Source organism: Apaloderma vittatum, unplaced genomic scaffold (genome assembly GCF_000703405.1).
Source record: "Apaloderma vittatum isolate BGI_N311 unplaced genomic scaffold, ASM70340v1 scaffold2434, whole genome shotgun sequence".
Lineage (NCBI taxonomy): Eukaryota > Metazoa > Chordata > Aves > Trogoniformes > Trogonidae > Apaloderma > Apaloderma vittatum.
The window spans coordinates 37,000-53,912 of NW_009713087.1; the positions used below are offsets into that span (position 1 = coordinate 37,000).

Here is a 16,913-nt window from a genome sequence, read left to right on the forward strand (position 1 = left end):
AGGTGCACAGGACACTGTCCCCACTCTTTTCTACACCAGATACTCATACCGCAAGCCCACTCCAGTTTGTTCTAGGCTTGCCTCTGTTTCTTTTTTGCCACTATGCAATCTTGAATAGGGTTGCATTTTGCTGCCGTGTAGTCCTCTGTAGGGTTGCATCCAGTGTGATGCAGGAGGGATCCCCTTCCTGCTTGGACTTTGCAGGCAAAACCTTGTTCTGTACTTATGGTGGCTTTGTTCGTACAGCTCGACGGGCTGACTGTGGGGGTGGAGTCAGCTGCCACCTGATGAAGACACAACTGATCAAAATTTTGAAGAGTAAAACCTGTCCTCACTCTCATTCCCAGGAAGTGCTGCCTGTTGGGTAGTTAAGATGTTCATCTACCACATCTAAGAATGAGTAGTGCTGCTTCCTTCAGCAATTGCATCTCCAGACTCAGTAGAGAATACATGATCCTTTTTTTTTCTCTCTTTCTTCTTTATGTACATGAATTTGTTTTCAAAAACATTTCTTTTTTTTCTTCCGTAGGAGATGACCCATTCCTGGCCTCCTCCTCTTACTGCTATTCACACTCCTGGCAAGGCTGAGCAGAACAAGTTTTCTATCCCAAGCAAGGTACAAATAAGCTGTTACCAGTGACCTGGTTAATATTGTGGTCTGTTGAGTGTTCTTCACTGGAGAGTTTATTTTTGTAATTGGTTCCATTTTCAGAAGTTTATAAGACTATTTTTAGTTGGAAATTCCCAATCAGATCACTGTTAGTAGTAGGACTGCTTATTTAAAGCTGCAGAAATTACAGTGGAGGCAAAGTGAACTTAACTTACGCTGTTGTTACAAGAATCTTTCTACATCGAGTGCAATGTATTTCATTTATTTGTCTTTGTTCCTACTTAGTGATTGGTTGCATCACGAGGTTTAAGCTGTACGGTCAAATTACAGGGACTCACGGTGTTCCTGCACGTGAGCAGCCCTGTGACATCTGTCCGGGTGCACGCTCCAAGGGCGCACGAGGTTGCGCAGTGCGATCCTCAGTATCGGCCTTGCTGAAAGCACGCACTCAGCACTTGCCACGACAAAAGCACCTGGAGAGTACCTGCAGTGCACCTAACAAGCAGTGAATCATTAAGTTGTGTGATTTGAATGTGCCTTTCACCCAAATTCCTTTGTTGCCTTGTAGCTATGGTTTTGGTAACACTGTTAGAGATGGAGCTTGTACGCAGGACAGTCTCTTGGTGGGACCTGAGTAACTGTGAGCTGATGATGTTTGGCAAACAAGAGAACATTCTCAGGGTGGAAAATCTAGACCAGTCTGAGACGGAGCGACATAAAAGGTTCTTTCTAAAGGCAGAGCCTTGGAAAAGAGCTTATAGAACCAGTACCGCTTGACATTATGGTTCAAGCAATCACATCCTGGTTTAGAAGGTGGAATGTGATTTTCCTCTTACTGGTTTTATCTGTTTGGCAGATACTCCCTTGCCCGCAATGCAGCCGCCATACCTAATTGGAAATCATATGAAATTAGCAGTATCTGTGGCTCCTTAAAAAAACAAAGCCAGTGCCCAGAATGTCTGATTTTAATGGAATGTGATTGCTACTGTTCTAGCACTGCCACTGTTGCTGCAGTTAACTGCCTCAGCATCAGGCATCAGATGTCATAATCATACAAAGTATAATTCTCATTGCAAATGGGATTAAAGTCAGTTAAACGCATTTAGGTGACAGAGGAGTCTGACCTGTGTGATTACAGTAAAAACAGAGAGGTTTGCCCAATGGAAGCTATATTTTTTTTATACCATCTCTTAATTCAGTGCTCTGGTTTTGATGGACCCTACAGAAATTGGTCTAAGTCTTGCAGACTGACACTGTCTCCATTGGCAGCAGTATAAGCATGGGTTCAAAGAAGCTAAAATTTGGGTTTGCTTTTCTGTTTATGTTAAGTTTGCTTTGAACTTTTAAGGTCCACATCAAAGTTAATTTCTGGGCATGTTAAATGTTGATCCTAAAATTTGTGACCGTATCACTTCAATACAAAATAGAAATTAGATTTTATTTTATTTTTGTGAGTTAGTATTTCAGGAAACAGGCAAGCACATAAATGTTTCCAAGTTTTATAGTTTTACTTAAAAAAACTGCAACAGAAATGTCTTTTCAGAACATCACATTAAATGAATGACAGCTAACCAAATTATAGATCTTAGACATAATGTGACTAGATTGTGGAGCCGTATAAACCAGAGACGGACACTATTAGAAGTTTTCAATTTAACTATTAAAAAAAGTATCCTCATGAGAAACATTTAAGGAAGTGTGATAAAAAAAGTCGGAACCCATCAGAACAATTTATCCCTCTGACATTCAAATTTGAAGTGCCATATTTACTCTTAGGGCATGATTTACTTCACAAGGGACTGACTGACAGCACAGTATAATATTAGGAACTAATAATGCCCTAAGAGGAAGTGCAGGGAGGGCTTTAATGACTTTAACATCCTACAGAACTAACACTTCCAGCAAAGTAGTGCCTGGCTGTAAGACGAGGTTGTAAATAACACCTTAATTTCAAATGATCAAACTGCTTGGAAGGAAAGCTGATTACAATCACTGTGGACTATAAAGCCTGAGAAAAACTGAGCAAAAAAACACTGTGACATTAAGGAAGCAGCTTAGTTACTGTGAGCCAACAAGAATCCTGGCATTAGCATGCTCAGTCGTGCAAACCAGATTCTTTGCTGGTTTGAAGTTGTTGCACTTCCATTGATTTCATTGGATTTGGACCAGTTTCCATCAGGTGATGATCTGCTTCCAGCATCTTTATTAAATCCTGTGTGTCACAGTCCAGATAGAAACAGTGGCTATCAATAAAAGGTTACTGTATTTCCAAGCAGTGGGATCAAAAAAAAAGAAAGGTGGTGGTGCTGAAATTTAACACGTAGCTGAATTCATGGTGTGGACTGAGTTGCGCCGCGGAGATGGCTCCTGCACGCGTCCATGGCTGAGCCTGGGAAGGGCTGGGACCAGCACAGGTGTAAATCTCTGCAGAGTCTGCCTGAAGGGGAACAAAGATTTACAGCAGCTAAGGACAAGCTCTTGTCTGAACTGTGCAGGAGCCCCTCAGTGGTGCTCTTTCTCCACAGCTAATGTTTTTTATCAAACTGATGTGGCTGGTGCTGCCTTACCAATCACGTGATCCCTTCCCTGTGCCATCTCCTTCCCTGTTTGTGTAACACCAGTGCCCTTAATCTAGCAAGCCGAGATATAGCTTACCTTCTTCATCTTATGTAACTAACGCTGACATTTTGTGTGTTCTTCTTTGTAGGACTCCCAACATCTGACCTCAGGATACAATGTACAAAGTAGGTCTTTATCATCCAAGTCCTAACAGTCAGCGTCGGGTTGTTCTTTTTCCTGCTTAACATCATTAAAACAAAGGCTAAAAAATTAATTTCTGTGGCGCTAAAGCAGATCAGTTCCATTTTTTATTACATGTTATGCATTGTGGCATGTTGTGAAACCAAGTATAATTAGATGGGCTGACAGCTTTGGGTGCATTTTAATTCTACAGTAATCTTTTGACATTTGAAAATGTGTTTCCTTTGTTTGCAGAGTGGAGTGATCCAGCAGGGAAAGTTGCAACTAAGTCAGTGCCACAAAAGTCGTAAGTATTATTATTTCCAGCTTTAAATCTCATTTTAAATTTATCGTAAAGAATGAGTTTATTTCTCCAAAGGTAACTAAAATCTACCTATGCTCGTAATCTTATCCTAGCGTTCAGGTGTTCTCAGTAGTCCTTAAAAATTAGCCATAAACCAGTTTTATGTTTTCAGTGCTTATTACTGTTTCTTCTTTTTAAGCATTAGCTAACAGAGATATGTGTGAAAGATGAGTTTATTAAGCAGAAATAATGCTGATTTTAGTTGTTCAGCTTGCCAGAATTAAATCACTTTTATGCTTCTCTCATCAGATACTAAGCCTCTTACAATAGAAAATGCAACCCAATGAACAGATGATGCAGGAATTTTAACATTCATACAGTGAGAGAGAGTAGAACACATCATACAGAGTGATTCTGCTAGCTGGTGTTGAAAAGCTGATCTTGAGTTTCATACACTTTGAAACAGCTGAAAATCACAGATGATCTATAAATGTGACAGTTTAAACTTGCGGAAGAGCTAATTCTCCATTGTGTTAAACCATTTTTCTTTGGAGGCTTCTCTGGTGTAAGGCTGCCGTAATGCAGCAGTGAGTTGAGATTGAACTGGTTTTTTACTTTTACTCCAGGATCTCAAAGTAATTTGCAAACAGGAATTAAATAATAGCTTTGAAAAGTAGGTTGTTGGTGGTTCTATACTTTTAAAAAGTGAGTCTGATTTCAGTTCAGAGCTGCTGGGTTTTTCAAGTGTTTTAAACTCTCAAATTCAGAACTGTAGTAGCTTAACTGATGCGTAAATATGGTGTATTCACTTAAAATTACTTCAAAATTATTCTTCATCTACTGTGGGCACAGTTTTACATGCATGGGGTTTTTTTAAACTTAATTTAAATATATTGATTCTAAGTGCAAGTTTGTGTACAAGAAAACACTTGTGAGAGTTCAACGATCTGTCTGTGACCAGGTAAGAGATGCAGGACTAGACGAGATGTGCGTGCCAAATCTGTTGATGTACTCACCAGGCTCTGAAGGTGCAGTACACAAGTCATGGAAGCAATCATTCAAATAAATTTTGTTGAGTAAAGCTTTACAACTAACTCAATTTAAAAATGAAAATATTTTTTCTTCATATTGAAAGAGAATCGGGGAGGAATGCTAGTGATAAATAGGTTAATTTGCAATAATAACATTTATTTATGAAACTTAGTAACAAATTAGTTTTTGCCCTTTCCTATTTGATTTCCAGTATTGCTTTGGGGTTTTTAAACAGTCTAGCTACCTATAACCACTGTTTTTGGTAACATTATAGGTGCATTCATGTTTCAGAACATCCAAGTGATCCAAACCAAATATCAAGCACATTCCAAAGTAAAAAAAAAAGGTAGAAAAATATTATTACATCTTCAAATGATTTTTCTCTTAAAACAAGTGTATTTGGATTCCACCGTGAAAAATATTTTAGTGAGTATACCATAAAATACAATATTTCAATAGTTTGTAACCAACAGCAATAGACTTGTCAATCATGGTTTATAGTTATAAGCCGAATTTCAAAAGAACAGTGCTTCAGAGCTCAGTGGTATATAGTGCATTTAATGGGACCAAAGCTCTCTATAGGAAGCCTGATATAAAACCCGAAGACACCAAGTACATTTTATGAACGAGTTGCTCTCTGTTCTGCTGCTTGATCTAAAGTTCCAGTACTATCAATCAGAGTTCTGCTGCAATGAACTGCCTTCTTATGGTAGGTGATAGATTTTACACATGAGAGATCAGAGCTGCAATAAAGCTACTTTTATTTTTAGCTTCCAAATGAAGATCAGCTAACCCATTACTATCACTTTTTCTCTTTTACTGCAGAAAAATTGTTAAGGCAGCTTCTAAGAATTTCCATAGGGCTTTGAGAGGTTAGAAGGCAGTCCACTGTGAGACTTGGTATTACGAGGCCAATTTGTTTCTTTAGATCTGCGTGTGCAGTTACCGGCACTTTCACTCGGAATTACAGTACTTGACGACGTAATGAAATTAAAGCAGTGAGTGGGACAGAAAGACGTGATGGTATCAAGTAGAGCTGCATAGTGCGATCCAAATAAACCCTAATAGATTGACAGCTCCTGCAGTCATTGTGTATTTTAATAATATAGGATTTATCAGATTGCAGTTGTATTAAGAGGGATTTAATCTTTCTAACGTTGGACAGTTTCAGGGATATTGGAGTGTACGAGTGAAATTACAGTCCAGCTTATCCCCAGTAACATTTGTTGCTACACTGTCAGCCACACAGCATGGTCTTATTGACTTCCAAACTGTATTCCCCACCAAATTCCTTATATATTTTGTCAATGGGATGCATTATCTGTATTTCAGTTTCATCAAATCTAGCTGGATTTGGACTCATTCATCTGTATGCTTTGTTAGACACCTTTCAACCTGGCCATGTTTCTAGATATTCCACAGCTTTTTGAAGTTTACGTGCAATTCTAGTGAAACTTAAGTTATATTTACATTGGTTCTAGTGACACAGACTCCGGTTGGCTTTGTTAGAAATTCGTAGGAACGTGCTTGCATTCACTGTGTTGCTGAGTTACACTACAACTAATTGAGTGATGCCTGCAGCACACTTTACCTTCATGATGCTGTATTCTGCTCCAGCAGCCAAGCTGCGTGTATGTCATTACAGAATTAAGGTGTAGAAACATTGCCATTGTGGAAGATCAGACCAAAGGATCGTAGGATCTTTGGAAGATAAGCTTTCAGGGATGTGTTTCTAGGGGTGGCCATACTGCAGGGTTAACCAATGCCCATTTTTTCTAGGAGGGTACAAGGTGCATGACTTGTTGTCTGAGTAAAGCTTTCTGAAATAAGAATTTCATCGTTTCTGTGCTGTTTCAATGTACTTGATTACATCCACATGCTGGAGAAATCCAATCCCCAATGCTTTGCAGCAGGTAAAATAGTAGTTGAGGTTGTGTCTGGATTCTGCACCTGGGTTGTACATGAGGAGGTGTACGTGTGACTAATCCCAGAATACTGATGTATGTGCACATGCGTATGCCATGGTGAATTTTTATAGCTGAAGTCAGGTGATGTAAAACTATGACACTTGGTTTCCCTGGTTTTTTTAGTTTCAAATTCACTGAAAATCTCCACTGGGTATCATGCGCTCAGTTTTCAGCCAGTCTGCTCCAATTAGTTTGTTATGAAGCATAGGAAGCAGGAACAGATAAGGTGCAACCAATTGCACTGAGAAGGATTTTCTGTCAACTCCCATGAATTTAAGGGTATAAACTCAGCTTGTGACTTAGGTTTCTCTTATATAATTACCACTGCAAGTGTGTCATCCTCAAACATCCAGTCCTTTTGTTCTGTTTTGGTTGTTAGCGTTTGGCCTCTGTCCAGCTGGAAGCTACCCAGAACCTTTTTAATCAAGCACATCCTGTGTTTCGAAATCATACTGCAGAGTAGTCTTGGGTACTTTCCATAAAAGCCTCACTAAAAAAGAAGAATGTAATCATAATTGTATTCTTCCCCTGTCATAAAATTACTTCCTATACTTACTGTATTAATACAGTATTAAAAGGCCCTTCTCATGGGCTCAGTGAACTACCGGAAATCATTAAAAACTTAGAGCAGCAAATTTTTATGGAACAGAGAAAAGCAACTTATTTTATCTTTATAGTTTTTGTTATTCATCATACTTAATGATACACAAGCTGTGTTGGGGCTAGAGACCAGCTAAAAACAATGGGCTCAAAATCAAAACAAGGAGCCGAAAATCTTTATGTGGTATTTCAGCAAGGATTTTTCAAGGCGTGCTCACCACTGGTTTCAGCTGAGCCGGGATTTCACTTCACAGTTCTAAAAAAAATTTCAGTAAATACCAGTACTTTTCTAATCCCAAAGATTATCATAATACTTAATGGGAGCCTGTTTGAAAATGGAAGTGTGCTTCTTGATGTCTAACTACTTTTCCTAAGTATCTAATGGCTTTTTGGAAGTTCTCCACTGTGTCAGGGACAGCCACCTGGGAACAAAATTTGGCAGCATGTTAAAGCTGTGAGTTAAAGGTAATTCATGGTCTGAAATGAATCAGCATGAGGTCCTTAGGAAGAGTAATCAGACATCAAGAGGATTTTACACCAAGGACTGTATATTGGATAATACAACAACAAGTAATGTTATTATTCAGAATGTTCAAATCAAGAAGCACTGGTGAATTTTTAAGCTTGAAATGAATCAGTTTTAAAAAACGGGGATTCATTCAGCATTGATGCATCAATTTCCAGTTGAATAATGGGAACCAAAAATGTAGAATTTATCTCCAACCAGAATAAGGAGAATGTCTCTGTTTATGTATCCAACTCTGTATCTGAGTTCCAGTCACAATCCAGCCCAGGTGTAATACACTGGAGAAGCTGTAATTTTAGTATTTCTAATTACAGTTTTTAATCGATCATATTAAAGCGTGAGAGTGTCAATTGATCCCACAGTGTTGATAGCCTGCTTCCTTTTATAGCTTACATTCATTTTCACTTAGCGAGTGTGGCAAGCTTTAATCATTAGGCTAAGTACTGCCTGTTTGTTAGATGTAGGAAGTTCCACAGATATTCCCTCTGGGTAAACTGGGAAAGTCATGAGTACAAGGGACTTGCACTGCCATGTACAAATTATGATAAGTGAAACAACAGTGACATGTAATTGGAACTTCATTAATCTTTAGAGAGCTCCAGTGCACCATATTAAAGGGACAAATGGCAAACGAAAATAGAAGGGTCTGTTTTGATGTCATTCATCTTTCCTATTTACTCTTTTGTTTTGTTAGTTAGAAGTTTACTTCACATTCTTTTGCCTCATAAGTTCTTGCATTGGGAGCAATGAGAGTCAGTCAAGATTGTATCATTTCATTCCTCACTGCTGCAGATTTTCCCTTTTGAGCAAAGTACTGAGTAACTGGGAGTAAAACATGCAGTTGGCTATGGAAGAAAACTTGCAAAATATTTCAGCTGCTGTGAAATGTGTTAAAATCCAATGTCATAATTAAAAGCCCTGTATCCTTGAAGATAAACCCATTATTCAAAATAATTTCTAAATTAGACTTCTAATTTGTTTTCATTATTCAGCTGGCTCACATACAGTTTAACCTCCGTGTCAAAATAAAATTATCTCCTAATACGTTCTTTTCCATGATCTCTTTCTCCTGACATGTTTATAAATCAGTTTAAAAGATTGTGGGAACAGAACTAAATTAATTCTCTTATATTTTGCTGATCAATGTTGAATAATTTTTCTTGACTATCAGAGACTCACATAATTACTGCCTTTAAGAATGCCTAAAACAAGCTAACCAACTGCATTCTTGGCAGCTTTGCTGATTGCAACTCAAGTGACCTCTGAACCATTTGACTTTCTTCTGATGCTACCTGAGCCCTCCATTAAAAATTCAACATTTATTTGCCCTAACTAATGGGTAGCAGTTCAAATACTTTGTTCTCAAGTAGGATGCCCTACTGCGTCACTGCCGAACATGTGGAACCACTGAACTGCGACCACTGAAGTGTCAGTATTAATAGAGACAGGTAAACGACACACATTAACATGTTGGATTCAGGTTGTGTTTCCCTGTCTGTTGTGTATCAGTTCCCATTTTGGAAACTGTTTAGACTGCAAATCTGCCACAGGTTTCCCTGTAGTTAAAGAGCTTTTCCACAGGCAGCAGCATATGTTGAGCCTTCATGGCTTAAGGCCAGTCTCAGACCGACCTCCCAATTTACATTTCTGTGGGATGGAATCACTTCCGAACTTCAGTGCAGCTTCAAACATTCACTTTGAAAAACAAATGTACTCGGTAAAACTGAAAATATAAATGGGTATAATGCAGAGGAAGCCATCACGCTTAGGACATCTCCTACCCATTTGCTTGTGAACTGCACGCTTGCTGATAAACTGAATATAAGCTAACTGCTGGCTTGACTTTCTGGCCACTGTAATTTGGTCATCACCCTGTTCCCTTTTGTCTTATCTCTGTCCCGTGAGTAAATCTCAGGTTCAGAGCCAAGCCATTTCTCTCTCTGCCTGTTTCTTCCTGATGCTCTTTGCTCTAGTCCCTTTCATTCATACCATCGTATCTTACTGGCTTTGTAGACTTCGGTAGCCTGAGACAAACTGAGAAAATTGTCACCCGGATTCATCTGCACCGTGCTGCAAAATAATCATAATCGGAAATGGGTGATAAGCTTGAAAGAAGAATGGATTTTGCCAGGAAGCTTGGCATTCGTAATACCAGAGTGGGCTTGAAAGTCCCAATTTGTGTCCTGAATATCCTAGGTGAGACTAACAGCCACTTTTCCTAATATCACAACTTAATCCTTTGCATCTTTCCTCTGAATCCCTCTGACAACCCCAATAATCCACCACATTTTTTTCAGCTTTACACTCTCCATCCAGAGGAACTTATATTGTTACCATTATCCTTTGGGCTGAGGGCTCAGCAGGGCTCCAAAGCCTATCAATTTTCAGGCCAGAGGGCTTATTTTTTATGAAGTGAAGTTCTCACAACACCCCATGGGGCTAGACCACGCTCACCGCATTATCCTCTGTCTTGGATGGCCCTTGGAGCCGCAGATTCCAAATAGCTTTACCTTTGAAATAGGTCCTCCCAAATGGTGAAAAAAGAAAATATTCCCCACTGCTGGGCTAATTACTGTTCTGAATTCCTGGAGGAAGAGCTGCTTCCTTCACTTGCATCCATGCATCTCGGAAAAAATGCATTTTGAGACCCCTAATGCTGTAGCCATAGCTTCCCTAAAAGATTATGTAGCCTTGGAGGAGGAGGAGATGTCTGTAGCTTTACTCTGGTAGGTGCAAACCAATTGTTTAATTAAAATCCATGTTATGGAAAACACAGGAGGGGGCGTAGAAAATTGGCAAATAGAAAGTTATTTCCTTATTTCCACAGGAGCTTTTTATTCTTCAAGATAGAAATAGTAAATAAAATCTGAAGGTAGTTTAGCTTTCAGGAAATTGTCCCTTACTGGAAAGTCTTGTTTAGTCAAAATGCTTCACAAAAAGATCTTTACAGGTTTTGAAAGAAAGATGTTGATTCAGGTACCTCATATTGACAAGAAAGACTTAAATGCAGCTGTCAGACTTTCTGAGTCTGCAGAAGTAGTAAGTATCTCCAGTAATGAGGGGATTGCTTTCACAGCTATTTACCTGTTAGACTCTACTGAGGGTTTGGGTATCTCTGATAAGCTACATGCACGTAACTGTGTTTTAAGGACATATATGTGCTTTTGTGCAGAGAGAGAGAAGAATGCGAATGAGTGCTGCCCGTATTTGATTTAGCATGAATTTCAATAGTTCCAGACAAATTTGAAAGCCCATACAAATCATATAGCTTCAAGTCTGACTGTGTGCTAGACTGGAATTTTTTTGTTAGGTCAGACCTTTATCTCAGCTTCTTTTTGTGGCTCTTTATGGGGAGATTGAAGAGGAACTGAAACTGGTGACCTGTCTTGACCTTTGGTACTGGATTAAAATTCCAACTTGCTGCCATGGCAACGGGGCCTTGAAAATTAGATCCTGACAGAAGCAGAGAGAAACTTAAAACTGCAACCGCTGCACTGAACTGAAGAAAGGTTGCTTGCAATTGTCAGTGACAGGCTCCTAATTGAAATAATCTGCCTTTCCCTGTACTTGAAAAAAATAAGGAAGGGAGAAATGAAAAAAAAAAGAAAAAGTAAAAATCAGTAAACTGTTTCTTGATTATTTTTTTTTTAGGCAAAAATCTGTTGGAATTCAAAGTAAAGCACATGCTGGAGAATCCAGCACAGACTCTGATGTTAAAGGTGGCAGCAAGCATGGTGGGAAGGGAGCCAGACATGCGCTCGCAAAGGTCTGAACCACCCAGCCCAGACAGGTAGCAGGAGCCGGACAGTGGCCAGTGTTAAACCATAGATTAACTTTCTATTTTTTTTCTTCTTTAACCTGATGCCAGGGATCAAAAGAGACAACACAGTGTTGTGGCTGACTACAAGGATCCATGCAATTATCTGTTCTGTAGATGTAAAGGGATAAACATAAGCTAAATAGTGCTATTTCAGATCAAGTGTGATAAAAGTTACTCATTTTCCGATCTAATCAATGCAACAGTCGGAAGGAGATAATAGTGCAAGTCCTTCGCTACTGAAGGAGGTTGATTTTTGTCCCTATCGAGAGCAGAATGTAGTGGGAACCTGAAGGGAGAAAGTGCTGAGGGTCACATAAAGGATTTCCTGCTCTTGTCCACTTTATCCAGGAATCCCCCTCATCCCAAAATCAAATATATTTGGAGATTAGGTTGCAGCACCATCTCAGGTTAACATGTGGCTTTCACCAAACACCTGAGGGTCAAGAGGATGCTCTGAGGGCCCTGCTCCACTTCCCAAAGCAAAGGACCAGAACAACCCCCCCATCACATGAGGGGATGCTGCCTCCTAGCAGCCAGTAGCCCCTCTTTCTAAAGGCCCTGTGGGGGTTGCTGTCTTCTCCACAAAAAAAAAAAAAAAAGAAGAAAGAAAAAAAATCATAAAAGTACATAGATTTTGCGTATCAGATAAAGGAGATTTCTTAGCGGACAAATAGATACCATTGAATTGGATTAGATGCTCTGTGCAGTTAGGTAACTGCTGCAGAATCGGATTGGATTGTAAGTACTATATATAGCTAGATGAAAGTTTAATAACTGTAGGTAGATGGCATTAAATTTTTGGAAGAGAGAGTTTTGTCAAAGCTTAGTGTCCAAACTTACGGCAAAATTCTGAGACCACATTTTGTGTCTGGATTCAAGTAGAAGGCAGGCACAGAAAAATGCTTCCTTTAGTTTTCTGTAGACTGGATTACGAAAGTATTGGATTTGTTATGTATTGGTGTATTGTGCAGTTGTAGGATCAAAGGAAATCTTACAGATGTTCACAAACACAAAATTTTGGGTAATATATTTTGTGTCCTTCACTGCATGATTAAGGATAATGATTATCATTAATCCTGTCCATTATTAAGGGCAGGTAAGCATTAAGCAAGTGCAGATTATGTTGAAATAACACATTGTATCATCTTAAAATACTTATTTCTGGAATAGACTGTTGACCTGATACATGGGAGAAAGTGAGTGAGGTAGATGAGCAGTTTTCTAACAAAGCAAAATAAAATCCACTTAACATTTCTCAGGCTCTGAGTTATGTGCTTCGCTAATGTTAGACAGTTAAAAATAGAGGCTGTTATTTGAAATTTCAAGTGGCAAATCAATTCCTAGAACGAGTTAGTTATTTCCGAGGAGTTGCCGTCAGAGATGAATTTGGCCCATCCCGTTGTACATTTGCCACTGTTACTGTTTCCTGCAAAGCACCACTAACTCTGCCTTAATTACTGTCAGGCTGGACTATGGAGCCCTGGAGTATCTGGCAATAAACTTGTGTTTTGCTGGAGGGGAAGGTAAAAAAACATTTAAATAGGTTTTTAAAATAAGCATGAAATCTCTGAAGATGTACTGTTGTAGTGCATGCTGTATATCAAAATATATAAGCATCTAGTTGTAACAATGGCTTTGTAAACACATTACTGAGCAAACTATGAAAAGTAATCCACCAAGGGGCCGTTTCCCTAACTCGTAAGCGCAAAGTTAAGAGACCAGTGCCATAAAGCAGATATGTGCTGTTAAAAAATACTTCCTTTTATGTGAGATTATTTTGTGTTAAGCCCGACAGATGACTGCTTTTTTATTTTTAGATGCATATCTTTTAATGCTTGGAAATATTTGCGTTTAAGGCAAAAGTCAGCCATCCTCGGAAAAGCCATGAATAATTCATTAATAAGTGAACGTGGGGCAAACAGTGCTTAAGGGTGGCGTGAAAGTGCCCACGTGAACCTCACGTGGGCCGAGTGCAGCCGTGCCATGCGGTGCTGCTACAGCTATAGGCTAGCTTTTTGTGGAATTACAGTATTGCCATGTATAATGAGAAAAGCCTTTAGCGCTGTCGCTCCTTTTAGCAGCCTGCAGGCATGGCCTGAGGGGCGGTTGGAGCCCATCTCCCAAGCTACGTGGAGCCTTCTCGCTGCCGAGCCCCGCGGTGCTTGGTGAGCTTTCAGCTGCTCTGGGGCAGCCGCCTCGCAGGCTGCTCACCCAGGAGGAGCACAGTGCCTCGTAGCCATTTTGGAGGCCACAGTTTCCAACTCATCTTGGCACAGCTGTCAGTCACACGCACATATCACTTGCCCACACGTCCCCACCCCAACCCGTTCAGAACAGCCTGCTGCAAAATAGAAAAGGCATAAACCGTGCAGCCGTGTGAATAGTTCTGATCTCTTGTTGGCATCTTGCCTCATGCCCAGCTGAGGAGCCGGAACCTTCCCACCATACAGCGTTCTTGGGTAATGTCAGCAAGGAAAGGGACACCCCAACTAGTGGATGATCTCAGTTCTGGGTTGATAAGCTTTTCCACATTTATCCGTCCTGTCTTCTTTCAAAGCAAACAGCAACATTCCTGGGGTCTACAGGGAGAGTTTGCTCAGATAGTGTGCAGCTTGCTCCCGGAGGGATTTTATTCAGGAAATTGCAGAACTTGCATAAGAAAAGGTGTTAAGTGAATTATATACAAACTGGATATGGAATTAATCTGCCATAGCCAAAAAAAACAGTAAAAGCTCATATATTGCCAATTGCTGACATTTCTTGCAGTTTTGTAAATTGTGCAGCTATGCAAACACTGAGCTAGGAATCCAGTATCACCTTCCTTCTCCAGAATACAGAACTTTCCGTGCTGTTTTGCTTTTGTCAGTGTTACATACTAGTTTTACTATTATTAATTGACTCTTGTGAATTAAAAAAAAAACTTCACAAGGACTAATAATGGTTGGATCCTTGGTAGTATATGGTACGCAGCTCAGACTGATTAATACCAGTGAGAGGGCGTTTGTTGATGTTTTTTGCTTTGTTTCAACCACTAAATATTTAGGGGATTGGAGAAAATATATGTAGTTGAAATCTCAGATATGACTGGTCATGATCATATTGTTAGAAGTAATGGGAGTTTGAGACTTTTCAGAAGAAAGAGCAATGTGAAGTTGTTGCAGGACTTATTAGTATAATGAGATGGTGTTTCAGCATTGTTGTGTTTTTAAAGACTGAACGCTTTGATAAATGGCTGTTGTTTGTCTGTAGTAAGTTTTTTGAAGTGCATTCTGATAGGTAAAATTACTTCACATGTAGTCTACAGAACACACACCATGCATCGTATTAAAAAAAGAAAAAAGCAAACACAATGAATCTGTTAAATCGTAATGGCTCCCAGTCGTGACAAATTTGCAGATTAAAGCTCATTGAATACACATTTAAATGATAAATGATAATGGCTTAGAAAGAGCCATTATGATCTATTTCATCAATAATCCACATTTTTTGCCTTGTAACTACACCAAGGATGAACATAATGGATACTGCCTGATGAAAAAAATATTTTGTTTATGGAAGAGAATCAGCGAAAAGAAATTCTCAGATTAACAAATTTAAGTGGTTGTTACAGTTTGTTTATATTGTTTATACATGACAGATTTTCCTCATTATTAATATTAATCATTTACAGCTCTAGAGCTTGTACTTGGAAAAAAGCATGTTTAGTCTTAAAATCCCTCAAACTGCAGTGGATTTTACTGAGTTTTGGAAAATGTAACTAAGCAGAATGAAGCAGGGATGCAGAATTAAACATTCAAGGTTTCAACTGGATATTGTTCAGCACTTGGTAGCACCCAGTTGCACAAAGGTTTTGAGCAGCGTTCGCTGGATTTGTCACAAACCTGTTGTGCTTCCCATGCAGAAACACATGCACATTTTCTTAATTTAATGTGCCTGCCCAGGACAGCCTTTAGAGTACTCCAGCAGGTCCCAAGTGCATTCAGTTCAGTCCAGATGATGCTGATGTGTTTTGGCACTCACGGGCATGCACCTGTAGAAGACCTGACGGGGTTTTGTCAACAAGATCCTCAAACTGTGCTGAAACAAAATTTCCCACTGAAGAAAGAGGAGGGGTTAGGGTAGACCCAAGTGTGCAGTGTTGAGAACTCTTGGTTGTAATCTCATGTGCACGTGCATGTGATCTCATGCCTCATCAGGTTTAGGACTGCAGTGGCAAGTTCCTTTAGGCTTGAGTTCCTGAAGACCATTTATAAAGCAGCAGCAAAACTCTATTTGGTATGAAGGGTGACAAAGTGCATCTTTGTGAGATATTCTGACTGAAAATTAGCAGTTAACTTAAAGCTGAATTTTTTTATGTTGAGTGTGTATTTTCATATGTGACACCCAAAAGCTAAATTTACTACAAGTATGAACCGTGATGGATTCATTTGTCGTACCGTGTCGTTGGATAAATTGAATGTGTTAACAGTGGAGCAGGATCCTGGTATGCTTAGTCATAGAAGTAATCTCAGTGAAGTTACTGGAATCATTCATATGAAGGATGTGAAGGTCCTCTTTAAGACCCACGTTTACCAAGTACTTCTAGGCATTTTCTGTTTTCTGGTAACATACCATTGCAGATTAGCACCATGGAGCCATTTAACAATAAACAAGACTGCAATAATGTCATCTGGAAAAAAAAAAAAAAGAGCAAGATCTAATTTTAGGGCTCGCTTAGCTCTCTTAAAAACATCCACAATTTTGGTATTTCTCTTACAAAAAATTTACTTGTTATTTCACTCCTTCATGTAATGGAGCATATAACTCCTATCCTTCACCTCGGAATGAAACACTTTTGAGTGGCTGTTGCTTCAGGCAGTCGGTATCTGTAGCAATTCAACATAAATCACAGAATCACAGAATGCCAGGGGTTGGAAGGGTCCTCAAAAGATCATCTAGCCCAGCCTCCCCGCTGGAGCAGGATCCCCTACAGTAGATTGCACAGGAACGCGTCCAGGCGGGTTTTGAATGTCTCCAGAGAAGGAGACTCCACAACCTCCCTGGGCAGCCTGTGCCAGGGCTCTGTCACCCTCACAGTGAAAATTTTTTTCCTAATATTTTTGTGGAACCTCCTATGTTCCAGCTTGTATCCGTTGCCCTTTTCCCTATCACTGGACGTCACTGAGAAAAGCCTGACTCCCTACTCCTGACACTCCCCCTTGATGTATTTATAAACATTTATGAGGTCACCCCTCAGCCTCCTCTTCTCCAAGCTAAAGAGCCCCAGCTCCTTCAGCCTTTCCTCATCAGGGAGATGTTCCACTCCCTTCATCATC

General features: G+C 39.7%; 1 protein-coding gene across 1 annotated transcript in view; it reads left to right on the forward strand.

Moving 5' to 3' along the window:
* Positions 1–529: 529 nt before the first annotated feature.
* AFF2 (AF4/FMR2 family, member 2) overlaps positions 530–16,913 on the forward strand; it is a gene marked incomplete at its 5' end in the record, with an annotated part of 118,458 nt that continues 102,074 nt past the window's right edge. The window contains 3 exons of the mRNA XM_009868226.1: positions 530–620; positions 3,316–3,354; positions 3,605–3,656. Coding sequence (XP_009866528.1) covers positions 530–620; positions 3,316–3,354; positions 3,605–3,656 — 182 coding nt within the window. The remainder of the gene's footprint in view (positions 621–3,315; positions 3,355–3,604; positions 3,657–16,913) is intronic.